The 16,716-nt window shown below is 39.1% G+C and overlaps 1 protein-coding gene across 7 annotated transcripts in view; it reads left to right on the top strand.

Moving 5' to 3' along the window:
- FNDC3B (fibronectin type III domain containing 3B) overlaps positions 1–16,716 on the top strand; it is a 361,400-nt gene that overhangs the window by 200,350 nt on the left and 144,334 nt on the right. For all 7 annotated transcript variants that reach the window (NM_001132462.2, XM_054550321.2, XM_009239511.4 and 4 more), the window contains 2 exon segments: positions 8,175–8,418; positions 11,906–12,187. In NM_001132462.2, the coding sequence (NP_001125934.2) occupies positions 8,175–8,418; positions 11,906–12,187 (526 nt within the window).

Below are 16,716 nucleotides of genomic sequence, written 5' to 3' on the forward strand. Positions count from 1 at the left end.
CATTGTTCGCATGCTCACTTTTATCTGAGACATCGTCTCTTCCTGGAATGACCTGGGATCCCACTTCAGGCACGTTGGCAGCAATAAGAAATTCAGCCTAAGCCTGACTTTCACAGATTCATTTGGTCCCAGTTTTCTGTGTCCAGGCAACTCACCCAGTGTTTTCTGCCACCCCAGCAAACTGGCTGCCAGCACATCACACTACGTATGTTTATGGGTTCATATGTGTCCACGTGCAGAATCTGCCCATTTCCTGGATCATCCTGGGCCATCTGGGGCAGGCTTTTTAATTTTTTCTTTTGCCTCCTGCCTTTCAAGCTTCTCTTTTGATTCTTGTGGCTTGTAGCCCAGCAAGAGTAGAAGGAAAGAGCTTCAGGAAGTGAGGAGTTTATTAAAATTCCTTTGAAGCATTTCAATTCAGTAAGAGGAACTATCTTTTCTGTTAGCTAAGACAAAAAAAGGAAAAAAACAAACAACAACAACCCTCAAAAAAAAAATATAAATGTTTTTAGGAGATCCATTTTAGTTCTTTTTATTTTTTATCTGGGATGGAGTCTTGCTCTGTCACCCAGGCTGGAATGCAGTGACGCGATCTTGGCTCACTGCAAGCTCCGCCTCCTGGGTTCACACCATTCTCCTGCCTCAAGCCTCCTGAGCAGCTGGGACTACAGGTGCCCGCCACCATGCCCAGCTAATGTTTTTTTGTATTTTTAGTAGAGACGGGGTTTCACCATGTTAGCCAGGATGGTCTTGATCTCCTGACCTTGTGTCCTGCCCACCTCAGCCTCCCAAAGTGCTGGGATTACAGGCATGAGCCACCGCGCTCAACCCCATTTTAGTTCTTGTACACAAAATTGATCCTCCTTTACCCAGTTCCGTGTCCTTGAGTGTATTACCTTCACTTCCCTAAGCACCATTCTTCTTATTTCTAAAATGGGGATAACTGTAAATGTATGTGCCTCACAGGATTGTTGGCAGGATTTAGTGAAGTGGTAACATTAATAGTAGTAATTGATGAGTAAGATTTTGTTATATTATGTATGAGGTACTGTTCTAGGAACTTGAGCTCTACCTAACTCCTTTCTGGTAGAGGGTATTAAAGCATAGCAGTATTCAATAAGTATTAGTTGTATCCTGAATCCTTTTCACATCTCTTAATAACTCAGGTATCCTAATTCTCAACAGTTGATTGTTTGCCTATTTACTTGTCAATATACAACTTCTGTATAATTTTCTACATAATAAAAACTTTGGTGCACACACCAGTTTGAAAAATCTTGGTTCTGCAGCATACCATTTGCACAATTTAATCATGCTGTGCCTTGGTTTTCTTCATCTAAAGCAGGGATGCCGATACCTAATTCTCAAGTGTTAGGGAAGTTGAATGAGATGGCCCATGTCAAGCAGCTGACAGACCACAGGCACTGACTAATGTCCTTTTCCATCTCCCATCCTGTGCTGCTCCTGGGAACTCTCCATCTTGCTGTTATCCCCAGGCTGTTTCATTTTGTTTTAATGATTCTCTCGGTCATATTTATAAACACTAATATAAGACAAAGATTCTGTCTATTGCACATTTTGTGTCTTATTCTCTAGCCACTTATGCTTGTTTCTAGGCCACAGGATAGCAAGAATACTAGGCACATAGAAGATTTTTTGTAAACATGTACTAAGCTGGATAAAACAGACATCAAAAGAATCAGCCTGGCTTCTATTAGCCATCAGGCCAAATTTCTTCATTGGCCTGAGCAAGATGGCTCAGTGTTTGTTCACAGAGGCTAAATGTATCACTTTTTAAAAGAGTTTTTGTTTGTTTGTTTTAAATCAGACAAGGCTTGTAGAACTTAAGGTAGAAGAAAGTGCTGGATTGAGCCTTTGTATTCTGAGGGGGTATATTAGTTTAGTAGGGCTACCATAACAGAATACCACAGACTGGGTAGTTTACACAAGAGAAATTTATTTTCTTACAATTCTAGAGGTTGGAAGTCCAAGATCAAGGTGTCAGCAGGATTAGTTGGTTTCTTCTAAGGCTTCTCACCTTGGCTTGTAAATGGCCATTGTATTTTCCATTTTCAAGCTGCTAATAAAGACATTCACAAGATTGGGCAATTTACATAGGAAAAAGGTTTAATTAGACTTACAGTTCCACATGGCTTGGGATGCCTCACAATCATGGTAGAAGGCAAGGAAGAGCAAGTCACATCTTACATGGATGGCAGCAAAAAAAAAAAAAAAAAAAAAAACTTGTGCAAGGAGACTCCTGTTTTTCAAAACCATCGGATCCCATCAGACTTATTCACTATCACGAGAACAGCATGGGAAAGACCTGCCCCCGTGATTCAGTTATCTCCCACTGAGTCCCTCCCACAACATGTAGAAATGCAAGATGAGATTTGGTTGGGGACACAGCCAAACCATATCATTATGTACCTGGCCCCTCCCAAATCTCATGTCCTCACATTTCAAAACAAATCATGCATTGCCTACAGTCCCTCAAAATCTTAACTCATTTCAGCATTAACTCAAAAGTCCACAATCCAAAGTCTCATCGGAGACAAGGCAAGTCACTTCTACCTATCTGCCTATGAGCCTGTAAAATCAAAAGCAAGTTAGTTACTTTCTAGATACAGTGAGGGTACAGGCATTGGGTAAATACAGCCATTTGAAATGAGAGAAATTGGCCAAAACAAAGGGGCTACAGGCCCCATACAAATCCAAAATCCAGTGGGGCAGTCAAATCTTAAAGCTCCAAAATGATATCCTTTGACTCCATGTCTCACATCTAGGTCACACTGAGGCAAGAGGTGGGTTCCCATAGTCTTGGGCAGCTCCACTCCTGTGGCTTTGCAGGGTACAGCCTCATTCCTGACTGCTTTCACAGGCTGGTGTTGAGTGCAGATTTTCTAGGCATGTGGTGCAAGCTGTTGGTGGATCTACCATTCTGGGATCTGGAGGATGGTAGCCCTCTAGGCAGTGCCCCAGTAGGGACTTTGTGTGGGGGCTCTGACCCCACATTTCCCTTCTGCCCTACCCTAGCAGAGGTTCTTGATGACAGCCCCACTCCTGCAGCAAACTTCTGCCTGGACATCCAGGCATTTCCATACAGCCTCTGAAGTCTAGGCGGAGGTTCCCAAACCTCAATTCTTGACTTCTGTGCACCCGCAGGCTCAACACCACATAGAAGCTACCATAGCTTGGGACTTGCACCCTCTGAAGCCACAGCCTGAGCTGTACCTTGACCCCTTTCAGTCATGACTGGAGTGGCTGGGATGCAGGGCGCTAAGTCCTTAGATTGCACACAGCACGGGGACTTTGGGCCTGGCCTACACAACCATTTTATCCTCCTAGGCCTCCGGGCCTGTGATGAGAGGGGCTGCCATGGAGACCTCTGACATACCCTGGAGACATTTTCCCCATTGTCTTGCGGATTAACATTCAGCTCCTTGTTGCTTAAGCAAATTTCTGCAGTGGGCTTGAATTTCTCCTCAGAAAATGGGATTTTCTTTTCTATTGTATTGTCAGGCTGCAAATTTTCCAAAGTTTTATGCTCCGCTTCTCTTATAAAACTTAATGCCTTTAACAGCACCCAGGTCACCTCTTGAATGCTCTGCTGCTTAGAGATTTCTTCTGCAAGTTCAAAGTCCCACAGATCTCTAGGGCAGGGACAGAATGCTGCCACTCCGTTTGCTAAAACATAACAAGAAGAGCCACCTTTGCTCCACAAGTTCCTCATCTCTATCTGAGACCATCTCAGCCTGGGTCTTATTGTTCATATCATTATCAGCATTTTAGTCAAAGCCATTCAAGTCTCTAGGGAGTTCCAGACTTTCCCACATTTTCCTGCCTTCCTCTGAGCCCTCCAAATTGCTCCACCCTTTGCCTGTTACCCAGTTTCAAAGTCGCTTCCACATTTTCGGGTATCTTTTCAGCAACGTGCCACTCTTCTTGGACCAATTTACTTTATTAGTCTGTTTTCATGCTGCTGATAAAGACATACCTGAGACTGGGCAATTTACAAAGGAAAGAGGTTTAATTGGACTTACAGTTTCACGTGGGTGAGGAAGCCTCACAATCATGGTGGAAGGCAAGGAGGAGCAAGTCACATCTTACATGGATGGCAGCAGGCAAAAAAAGAGGTTGTGCAGGGAGACTCCTGTTTTTAAAACCATCAGATCTCATGACACTTAAATAACCATCATGAGAACAGCACGGGAAAGACCTGCCTTCATGATTCAATTACCTCCCACCTGCTCCCTCCCACAACATGTGGGAAGTCAAGATGAGATTTGGGTGGGGATACAGCCAAACCATATCAGCCATCTTCCTTTGGTGTCTTCACATGATGTTCCCTTTGTGCATGTCTCTTGTAAATCTCCTCTTATATAGATACTGTTGGATTAGAGTCTGCCTATATGACCTCATTTCACCTTAATTGTCTACTTAAAATGCCTTGTTTCTAAATACAGTCACATTCTGAAGTAGTGAGCATCAGAACGTCAACATATGAATTTGGGGACACATAAGTCAGCCCATGATAGGTGACAGTCTGAGAACCCAGCGTAATGATCTTTTCCAAGGCTCTATGCTTCTCTGGAGAGGATACGTGAGTGACAGTTCTGTTGAGTCATAGAGCTGGAAAAAATTTAGATGAAGAATATTTATTCTGATTTCTGAAATCACCATACTTCTGCTTTCTTAACAGCACTTACTAGGACTTAGTCTAATTTTTCTCTTTATATTCTTAGGCTGTGTGGATGAGTCTTACTGTTGAGCACTTATTTTTTTCTCCCCTTTGAATATCCAGTCCTTAGCACATAGTATGTGTCCGGAAATAATAGTTGAATTGAATACAGGTGATTCGTCTGCCTCTGGACATTGTCACAATTTCCTACACCACAAAAGGAAATGAATTTGTCTTTTCCATAGTCGTCTACCAAGACTGAAGGCATATTTTTTTGCCTTGGGTGTTTTGGACTGAATTCTGTCTGATGTCTAAATTTGACTACAGTAATATATTTATTTATGAGCCATCTTTATTAAAGAATCTTACTGCCACCGTTTCCTTAGTTGCCAATTATTTTGTGCATTGTTATTGCTCCTCAGATTTTCTTATTTTGGGGGAGACTTAGGCATAATTTCCTTAGATGTAGATCAAAGCTGAATTGGATAACTAAAATATGTTGCAATTTATGTTACAGAAAAATGGTAAAAATATTCACATATTTTTTATATTTCTACTATTTCAGAATTAATATTTCACCTTTTTTTTTTTTTTTTGAGTCGGAGTCTCCATTGGTCACCCAGGCTGGAGTGCAGTGGTGCGATCTTGGCTCACTGCAGCCTCCACCTCCCGGGTTCAAGCAATTCCCCTCCTTCAGCCTCCTGAGTAGCTGGGACTACAGGCCCACGCCACCACACCCTGCTAATTTTTTGTATTTTTAGCAGAGATGGGGTTTCACCATGTTGGCCAGACTGGTCTTGAACTTCTGACCTCAGACAGTCCACCTGCCTCGGCCTCCCAAAGTATTGGGATTACAGGCGTGAGCCACTGTGCTGGGCCAATATGTCACTTTTTTAAAATAAATCTTTTTAATGATAAGACAGGCTTGGGTTTGTCAAGAACTGGTTTCTAAAAGGGTTTCATTATGCATGCACATGTAAATAAAAACCTTTTACAAATCCCACAGAATAAGATACTTTAAAATGGAGCTGTCAAGCAATTTTTATATGTACAGGCAATTTGTGGTTTCAAAAAGCTACTTCAAAAAAAAAACTTCAAAAAGTTAGTGCTTTTTGATAAATTTTTTTTAAAACCACTTTGTTAACAGGTCCAAAGTTATATGATAAAATGATCAAATAAATTTTTTCATTATAAATAATCTTGTTTAAAAGTCCAAAGCGTGCCTCTTAATATTTAGTGAGAGCCCTGTTCTTGTTCTACTTCATCAGTTGTCTATGTTGCTGGTTGACTATTGGAAGTTTTACACTGAATGAAAGAATAAAGATTGTAAACCTCTAGAAAACAAATACTTTACTTCTGTGGTCCTTCCAGGATTGAATGAAGGTTCCATGAAAGAGAAACATCTGGAATATGCCTTTCTTTTTTCTTAATAGCTAGTAGAGGGTGAGGAGGGAAATAAGACACTGTAGGATAATGCAGGTTTGTGTCAGATCGCAGGAAAAAATCATGATGTATTTATACTACGTGTGCTATTTATATATGTGTGCTACCAAACAGCGTACAGCTCTATGTTTTAGACAAAATAGAAGAAGCTTTGATGATAATTATCAATACATGCATGAGAATTTCCAATGTCATGGTTTAAGTACCCACTTCACATACACTTGTAAATTAGCTTCCATGCATTCATAAATGGGGTTAGTGTGATTAGTTTGCCAAGGCCCAGAAGAGATTATATTTATTAAAGATCACATGAAAAGCTGTGTCCTAGGCATCTGACTAGGAATCTTAATTTTAAATAGGTAATATTATCTTATTTATGAACTATTAACACAGTAGAAACATTTATTTTGATAGATTTATTAATGAATGTAAAGATTTTTGTTTTTTTAACATAAGGATTGATGGCCGTTCATTCAAACTAAACCTGTTTTGTACACTGAAATATAACATAAACATTGATAGACTTGCCAATCTGGCTTAAGCACTACTTTCAAAATATGAAGCTAAGTATAGTTTTTTGTTGTTGTTAAGATGTTTTAGACATGATTAGGTGATTTTATTTTGTCCTATGATCAACCTCCTGAGGTATAATGAGAAATCCATTTCAATATAGAAGGTCAGTTTTGTGGGGTTTTTAGAATTTTTTTTTTTTTTTTTGAAAAACAAAACTTCCTGTCAGAGTGTGTGCCCGATTGTGCATTTGATTAGATCAGCTGGCATGGCTTCTTGGCAGCCTGGCCCTCACTGCCAGGTTTACTCCGTGTCCACTTCCTTGCAGGGCCCTGACCCGGAGGCCATCTCTCAGCTGTCCCAGCCCTGCCAATTCTTTGAGGTCCCTGAAGCCTTTCCTGATTCTCCCATCTCATGTTATCATTCTCTGTACCCCTACAGCTTTACCTTTTGATGATGGTATCTGTTGTGTTAGTTATTTCTTTCATTGTGTTTTACCAAAGTTGTTTGCTCATAGGAGCTGGTAGTGTGACGCTGGCCACACAGGCAATAAACATTGGCATTGTGCTGTCTTCGTTGCTTTTCTTGGATGAATTAAAAAACATTCAGAGGAGCTGGGCATGGTCGTGCATGCCCGTAGTCCCAGCTACTTTGGAGGCTGAGGCAGGAAGATGACTTGAGGCCAGTTCAAGGCTGTAGTATATGATGATCACACCTGTGTGTAGCCACTGCACTTCAGCCTGGGCAACAGAGTGAAATCCCATTTCTAAAAATAAATAGTGAACAAAGAATTGGAAAAAGAATGGATAGAGTGTTGATTGGCTTGCTTTTCTCATAACGGGTTGCTTTTCCAAGCATCTTCTTTCACAACACTCATCATCAGGACATCTTGGGAGCAAAAATGTCCATACTGATTTGGGGTTACTTAAGTTTTTCTTTGGTCAGAATCCCTCGTTTCATCCATGTCCTCAGTACTAGATTAAGTAATCTTAGGGCACATTTATGGCTTCTGACGTTAATGCCCCTTTGTTTCCTAAAGCCCCGATGATGATGGAACTGTGCATGTTAAAGCAGGAAAGGGGAGGAATGTTGTCAGGCATATCTAGAAGCCTAGCCCTCGAAAAGTACTTATGTGGCACAGAAAGCCTCTTTCTGGAAAACCACTGAACTGATAGTTAAATTCAAAAGTCACTCCTAAAATCAGTTTAAGCATACATTAAATTCACTTGTCTTGGATGAAGCCAGTGAAAATTTTAAGACTAAAACAAGATTTATTATCAAATACTGGTCTCTCCAAAAAGTTACATGGGATCAGAATCAGATGTTGATGAATAATTTGTTTTTGTACATTTTAATAGTTACATGTTATTACTTCTAGAACTCATTTAACTGGTTGAACTAGAGAACCAGAATACAACATGCATTTGTTTTTTTCTATGGTGGAAGAGAAAAGTAAAATTAAAGTGGAAGTTATTAATACTATATATATTCATAGGCTGCTAATATGTACTGCGTTCTTTCCTTTTGTGTTTTTCTTTAGGTGATTGAAGATAGTACTGGAGTCCGCCGGGTGGTGGTCACACCCCAGTCTCCTGAGTGTTATCCCCCAAGCTACCCCTCAGCCATGTCTCCAACCCATCATCTCCCTCCCTATCTCACTCACCATCCACATTTTATTCATAACTCACACACGGCTTACTACCCACCTGTTACCGGACCTGGAGATATGCCGCCTCAGTTTTTTCCCCAGCATCATCTTCCCCACACAATATATGGTGAGCAAGGTGAGTAGATTTTCGTTGGCGTCAGGAGCTGTTGAAAGTGACTACAGCATTTCAATAGTTCAAGGCGGCCCTTTGTTTCTTGTGAAATAAGCATAGTAGAAAAGGATCTAGGTGGTTTGTAAGACTCATGGGGAATTCCTAGCTTCCTTTGTCCTGAATGGTGCCTGGAAAAATTACTTTGTGGGTTTAGTTCTTTTTCTTTCTTTCAGTTTTCACAAACTCGGCCCCAACCCCCACCTTACAAGATCAAGGAGTAAGGTAGCCACCTTTTATTTTAGAAAAGTGGCAGTGTGACATCGTTCCCATGTCCTGAAAGCATGTTTGTATGAGAGAGTGGCCTGAGGTACAACTGTGGCACATCGTTTCTTTGGTATCCATATGATCTACCAGTTAAAGGGAAATTGAAAAGTGTTTTGTGCCCCATTTCCAATGTTTGAAGATTGTGAAGTCTCAAGAACCTTTAGGTTTCCTGAAAGGCTCTGTGTTGTGATGTTGGCAGAACTCAAAAATCCCCTGGCTGTTGATGTGGCCTTCCTGAACCTGCTTTTAGTGTAAGAGTAGCCATTAGTGCAGCCACAATTTCACTGATTGTTAGGCAAATACTTACCTGGATATGAAAAGAGCCTCAGAGCTACCAACATTATATCTTTTTAAAGTTTTGACCTTGGTGTTGGTTTAGTCTAAAGGCTTTCTCTATCAAAATGGATACTAAGAAACCAGATAATTGAGGGTAAAATTAGACTTTAGCCTCTAGGACTTTGCAAAGTGATTTTCTTCTGAGTCTGACTATGAATGGAAGCATTTTACTGCTTCAGACATTTATTATGTTGGTTTAGATACATTGTAGAAGAAATGCCTGTTATACCATAGAATGTTTGAGCAAGTTATCACTTTTAAGAATTATATATATAATTATATAATTTCTATATAATTAATTATTATTTATTTATAATTATATATTTTATATATATAATTTTTCCCTGTTCATCTCACATTATAACTTATTCACAGAAAAAACTTTTTTGAGATGATATTTTAAGTGAAATATACCATTGTAACTTAGGGATAGAATTTGACTGTATGTGTGTTTTGTTTATTTGTTTTTTTAGTAGTCAAAGAAATTTGACATAATTCAAATTAATCAGGTGCTTTCACAATGTCGTATAAGGGGATGATAGCAAAACATGAAATCAATACTTTGATTTCATAGCAGCATCAATAACTTCCTATCAATTTGATCTTTTTTCCATGCGACACACCAAGAAAACATCAAGTATTGGGGATATACTATGAAAACATTTGGATAAGAACTGAAAAAATTTAGTTAGCTGTAATTTTTTTTAATGTATTCAGTGCTTTGACACAATATGCATTAAATAATTGAGTGTTTCTTAGAGCTTTCTGGCTGGATCTGAGCTCTGATGACATGAAAGGCCTTGGTGACTGACTCACTGCTTGCTGGTATATGTCTGACTTGCCTTATTTTAGCAGTCAGTTAGTAGGATGCCACATGGTTACTGTTCTGTAAATACTGTCCTTTGCAATTTTAGACAAGACAACAGTATGATTTAAATCATCATTAGAGTTAAGCAAAATTGTAGTCTCTTCATTTTATGGTGTATTTGGGTCTAATTCCATTAAAATAACACAGAGCAATAATGTATGCAAATAAAAATGCCTTCATTGATTTCAAATTAAAGCAGTAAAACAAAATCCCTTCCCTTTATAAATAAGCCATTTATATATTCTTTTACCTTAGCTCTTAGTGTGCATACCTAAAAGCAATTTAAATATTATTTTTCTAAACTATAAGAGTTTTAAAAGTTTTCAACATGTCTGAAAAGATTATTAGTGCCATGGTGAATATGTTAAATCTCATGTGTAATGCATCGTGGTGTTTAGAACATTTACTATCCTTCTGGTATATTTTGACATAGTTTCTTTGGATACATACTCTCTGAATAGGATTATATTTGTTTTGACACGTTCTCTAGTGCAAACTGGTTCTCTCATGAAGATTTGTTTTTTAACAAAACGACTCTTGTTTATGTTTTAGCTATGTTAACAGTAAGAAACAGTGGAGCTTTACTGTTGAGTAATTGAGACAGCAGTTTTGTTAAACTGTGCAGGGTAGCCATACATTTCTGTTGTACCTGTGACAGTCCTAGTTTAGGTCTCTTGCCTTGAAGAAATTACTGATATTCCTCCCTTTTCGCTCTCAGAAGTGTTCAGATTTGGATGGTAATTTATATTGTCACTCTATAGAAGAGGTGACCCTTTTTTCTTATAAAGATGTAAGGACCCAATCTTTATGTTATGCATTGTCATTTTTACTGATACTTAAAAATAATTTTGAACTGATATAAAAATTTAAATTTAACATAAAGTTTTCCCCTTGAGATCATAAGATTGCTTGCAGGCTTCTGTTTTCTTTTGAGCCACTTTAAAATGTGCATAGTAAAGTCAGGTGACATTCTACATTTGTCTTGCCTTCTATTACTCCAAAAGAGAAGTTTGAGACCACAGCTTATTATGTTTGGCACCAGATTTCAGAGACGGCTTTTCTTTATCCTTATACTTCCTCCTTGAACATTTCCCCTGATTCTGTGAGCTTTGATTATTTTAAATGGAAATGTGTCATCTCATTATCTTAGTTAAATTTGTTCAAATGTTGGCTCTTTTGTATGCCACAAAAAACTTTGACTGCAATATACTTCCCAATAGAAATACTATTCTGTCTACAGGGATAAGTAGACTTTTAAAGTAGCTTGATTCTAAGTACATGTTTAATAGGGGTATTTTATTTGTTCTAACTTTTTCATGTATTGCAACTACTGAAAACATATTGAAAGGCAAAAATCAAACTCAGTTATAAATGCAACTAGAATATGAGCTCTTTAGGAATAACAACCTTGTCTTCAGTATTCTCTGTAATATAGGAAATTTTCTGAACACACAGTGTAGTTCTTAATGATCGATTATTCCTTGATTGGTTAGAAACAAACGGGAATGCTTTAAATGTATATCATGTATATGGCATTTTCTTTTTTCTTTTTCTTTTTGAGACAGAGTCTTGCTCTGTCCCTCAGGCTGGAGTGCAGTGATGCAATCTCAGTTCACTGCAACCTCTGCCTCCCGGGTTCAAGCGATTCTCCTGCCTCAGCCTCCCGGGTAGCTGGGATTATAGGCGCCCACCACCATGCCTGGCTAATTTTTTGTATTTTTAGTAGAGATGAGGTTTCACCATGTTGCCCAGGCTAGTTTCGAACTCCCAAGCTCAGACAGTCCGCCCACCTCAGCCTCCCAAAGCGTGAGCCACTGCACCCAGCACTATTTTCTTAAAAAATATTTATTATACTCTATTTAGTACTACTTTAGACTTCCTTTATACTTTAGACTTCTTCAGGAGCCAGATCATTTGACCATTTAATAATCTATTATTGAAAATGTAAACTGAGTTTGGGTTTATCGTAATCATCCATTTTAGAAATTATACCATTTTATGGAATGTCAAGCTACATCACCCGAGAAGACCAGTACAGCAAGCCTCCACACAAAAAACTGAAAGACCGCCAGATCGATCGCCAGAACCGCCTCAACAGCCCTCCTTCTTCTATCTACAAAAGCAGCTGCACAACAGTATACAACGGCTATGGGAAGGGCCACAGTGGTGGAAGTGGCGGAGGCGGCAGCGGTGGTGGTCCCGGGATTAAGAAAACAGAGCGACGAGCAAGAAGCAGCCCAAAGTCGAATGATTCAGACTTGCAAGGTAATACTCAAGATGTTTGCCATAGAGTGAATTAGCAAGACAGAGACATCTCAAATGATGTTTCCGCATCTTTTACATGAGGATATTATTTCATGGTGGGTGGTTGCTCTGCTAAGAATATTTGAGTAGACCTTCTTTGATCTATTTCTTGGTAAGGAAAGAATATTGCATTGTTTATTTTTTATTAATACTTCATGGCAGAAATACTACATTTTGGTCACATATGCCATGCAACTTTCTACTTAATAACAAATATTTGAAAATCTTTTCATGTTAGCCTACTTCTGTTGTTTCACTCTCTGAATAGACAGATGTGGAAGAAATCCAAAGATAATTTTTCCAAAAGTGTAGGCTAGTTTAAATCTCAAAATAATTATACCTCATAAACCATATGTAATTACTTCCTTACTGTAATGAAATCTATCATTGAATCACAGAAATATATTTCTGTTTAGTTTTGGCATCAGTTATTGTCTCATAGCACCTTTTGCCTGTGAATTAAGTGTTCAGAAACCAAGAATGAGATGGAAGAATGAGGGTCACCACATATAGGTAGAGAAACATCAACTCAGAATGGCATCTGTCTTTTTGTAGATGAATCTCTTGGGTATAGATCAGTTGATTTGGAGGAAGGTTTATGTGTTTAAATGAAGTTTTGGAGGTAGTTTAGAGAGAACCTATTTTGATGCCACATAAGGAAAAACAGTGGCTTTTTCTATAGGCATAGGGAAGAATGACTTAAGTGAGGCAAAAAAAGGTAGCATTTGGATAAAGTAGGTGAGTTTATAGATATAAATGACTGGAAAAAAAAGACTTGAACAACTTTTAAAGATAGGATCAATTATTTCAAGTAGATTCCCTTTTTCATTCACAATCGCATTCTCACAGACACAGTCCCAGTTTCTACCTGACTGAGACGCAGTAAGGAATCTGATTATAACACTCATTGATTATAACACTCGTTGAATTTATGGATTCCTTACTGCATCTCATTCAGGTAGAAACAGGGACTGTGTCTGTGAGAATGTGATTGTGAATGAAAAAGATGGAATTTGTGTATTTTTGAGTGTCTATGGAAGAGCTTCTGACAAGAGAGGAAGATTAGGTAAAATGAAATATTGCCATCAACGTTTCCCCCTACGTTATTTGGGTGAGTGAATTGCAGCCTGAGAGAGAGGAATAGTAAGATATAGTGAAACGTGAATAGATCATGTGTTCTTTTCATTTGAATTATATATTCTTTTCTCTATATTCCAAACTCTATGCAATTATCACATGTTATTCTTATAATTCTTAAACAAAACATAAATCAGTATCGTACAAAAGAAAGCAAAGATTCAAGAGGCTTTTACACAGCTCTTAAGGGAAGATGCTGGGTCTCATATAAAATAATTTTTAGTCAAATGATACTGTAATTTCTAAGTTTGAAATTAGTTTATTAGCAATGTTACAATTTAACCATGACTGTACAAGAATTCATACCAAAAAAATTAGGAATAGATTTTCCTGAAGAGAATTTTCATCCGAAGAAAAGCGAGAGAGAATGTATAAATTGTCCAGAGAGCTTATGAGGTTTGCTCGTTCTTGACTCGTTCTTTAATAATGATTACTTGACTCATTCTTTACTTGACTCATTCTTTAATAATTTTCACCTTGCCTTGCACCGAAACTGATTTAAGGCAAATGACTTAGACACAAAGAAGCAGATAAAATAAATGTAAGCATTAAGGAGCCGAAAGATGATAAGGGAAGGAAAATATTAATAAGATGAAGCAGGGTTCTGGTAGAGTTGCTTGATGTGGGCCATATATTTTGTTTTGAGCCTCCTGGTTGTCAAAGCAAAAAGGCAAACGTGAATCACATAGTATAGACGAAGAATAAAGCACTTCTTATTCATGGGGTCCATCAAGTGGCTCACAATGTTTCAGTTGTGTCTGCCTCAAAATGTGTTTATTGGCTCCTAGGATCCCAAAAGGCTTTTTCCTGCTTTCTCATCCTTACAGTGTATCTCCTGCTGGAGTTTACTGCGGCTGACATCTAAATCTGTGCCGCAGAAACAGACGGCTTAACTGATTCTTAAGTTTACAGTGACACCTGATTAATCTAAAACTATACTTAATACTAGTATGATAAACCTAATAGGTTCATATGTGGTTTGCACAAGAATAGAATATATACTTAACCATAACATGTGACTTGTGTGTGTGTGTGTGTGTGTGTTTTAATTTAATGTTTTACTTAGGTTAAATTGTCCTCATGGCCAGAAGAGAGAAATCTTTTTACTTTTTTTTCGAGATGGAGTCTTGCCCTGTCACGCAGGCTGGAGTGCAGTGGTGTGATCTCAGCTCACTGCAACCTCTGCCTCCCAGGTTCAATCCATTCTCCTGCCTCAGCCTCCTGAGTAGCTGGGATTACAGGCATGTGCCACCATACCCTGCCAATTTTTGTATTTTTGGTAGAAATGGGGTTTTGCCATGTTGGCCAGGCTGGTCTCAAACTCTTGACCTCAGGTGATCTGCCCACCTCGGCCTCCTTCTTTTTACTTTATAATTCCTTTGCCTTTGAGTTAATTTGCTTGAATAATTTACCTTTTTACCACTTACAAAAAACAAATCTGTAAAAAAAGACTAAGTTTGTGCCTGGTCCTGTGGTAAAACTAAGCACATGTAAAAGAAGCAAACAACACATGTTAACATAAATACACGTATTAAAAAGATGGGGATACCTTAATTTCTCTCTTGAGGTCTAGTTCACTCAGTTAACTATGCTTCAGAAACTTTAAAACAATAGAGATTCATGGACCCCATTTTAGACCTACTAAATCTGAATCTTCATACCACTTTTGACTTCATGTTTTTTTTTTTTTTTTAATCAAACCTCCAATGGGGATAATGTATAATCAGCCAAGATAGAAAATTATTGTACTATCATAGTAATAAGGATGGTTAACCAAGTTATACACAGTATGGAATAGGGACTGTATCTGTTTTATTCATCGTTCTCTCCCTCCTTCTAGTACTGTACCTGACACATAGTAGGTACTCAGTAAATATTGTTAAATGAGTCCTGTTTTCTTAATTGCCTTGTTTTCCAGAGCAAGCCTTCTTTTTGAACACACAAAGCTATTGTACCATTTCCTTTTCCTGGAACAAAGTGTTGCATTGCTCAAGGAAACTGCTCTGTGGCTAGCCTCCCCTTTCATTTACTGTTACCTTCAGGAAAACAGGCATGACAGAGTCCCTTAGTACACTCTGGGAAATATGGGATCTCTGTCTTCTTGCACTCCCTTGGAGCTAATGGTGTGGTGTGAGCTAAGAACAGTTGGGGCTTTAGTATTAGACATACAGTACTTGGCTTAGAATTGGGCTTTGTTACTTACTATTTCCTTTTAGTTTTCCCTGAATTTCCATGTTCACTTTGTAAAATGGGCATTTTAATTTCCATTATTAAATATTAAAAATACCCTTGCTTAGTTCTTAACACTTTAATATAATGGTAACCCTTATGACTTGAATATTCTTGTCTCTCTCATCTTTAGGACTCCTGTTATGGGATCACCTCTCATCTGAGATAGCTGCCTCTCAAAATAGGCATCTCTCTACTCTCCATCTGGCAGCCTTTTCCCTTCCCTTCATGCTCCATTCCCCTCACCCCAGCTCCCTACATTTCTTCTCTTTTAAGCCAGAAGTGGCTTCCTTTGCTTAAACCCGTCTTACATTTTGAAAGCTAAACCCTGCATTCCTGGACCACTATCTCTGAAAGTTGCTTCCAGGCTCTTTTTTTTCTTTTGAGACGGAGTTTCACTCTCGTTGTCCAGGCCGGAGTGCAATGGCGTGACCTCAGCTCACTGCAACCTCTGCCTCCCAGGTTCAAGCGATTCTCCTGCCTCAGCCTCCCGAGTAGCTAGGATTACAGGCGCATACCACCATGCTTGGCTAATTTTTTGCATTTTTAGTAGAGATGGGGTTTCACCATGTTGGCCAGGCTGGTCTTGAACTCCTGACCTCAGGTGATTCACCCGCCTTGGCCTCCCAAAGTGCTGGGATTACAAGCGTGAGCCACTGCGCCCGGCCAATTTTTTTGTATTCTTAGTAGAGGCGGGGTTTTGCCATGTTGGCCAGGCTGGCCTTGACTCCTGGTCTCCAACTCCTGGCCTCAGCCTCCCAAAGTGTTGGGATTACAGGCGTGAGCCACCGTGCCTGGACACTTCCAGGCTCTTTTAAGAAAGGTTGCCACTGGGTAGAAACGTATGGATACCCTGGGGTCCTCTCTGGTGGAATTGGTACCGGATCTCACACATCACCTCGTCACCTCGTCCTAGGGCACTTCCAGCTCTGAGTGAGAAAGAACTCTGGTGCACAGCCTCTTGGGACTTCCTTTCTCATGGTCCCTGGTGTCTCCTCATATGTTTCTTAGGATTTTCTTTGCTCCCTCTGAACCTTAAGAGACTGCCCAGAAGGGCCATCTTATGGTTTAAGATGTGTGATTATTCATTTTCCTCTCCAGTGCATCCTCTCTTGTGGCTACAG

This window comes from Pongo abelii, chromosome 2 (assembly GCF_028885655.2).
Source record: "Pongo abelii isolate AG06213 chromosome 2, NHGRI_mPonAbe1-v2.0_pri, whole genome shotgun sequence".
Classification (NCBI taxonomy): Eukaryota; Metazoa; Chordata; class Mammalia; order Primates; family Hominidae; genus Pongo; species Pongo abelii.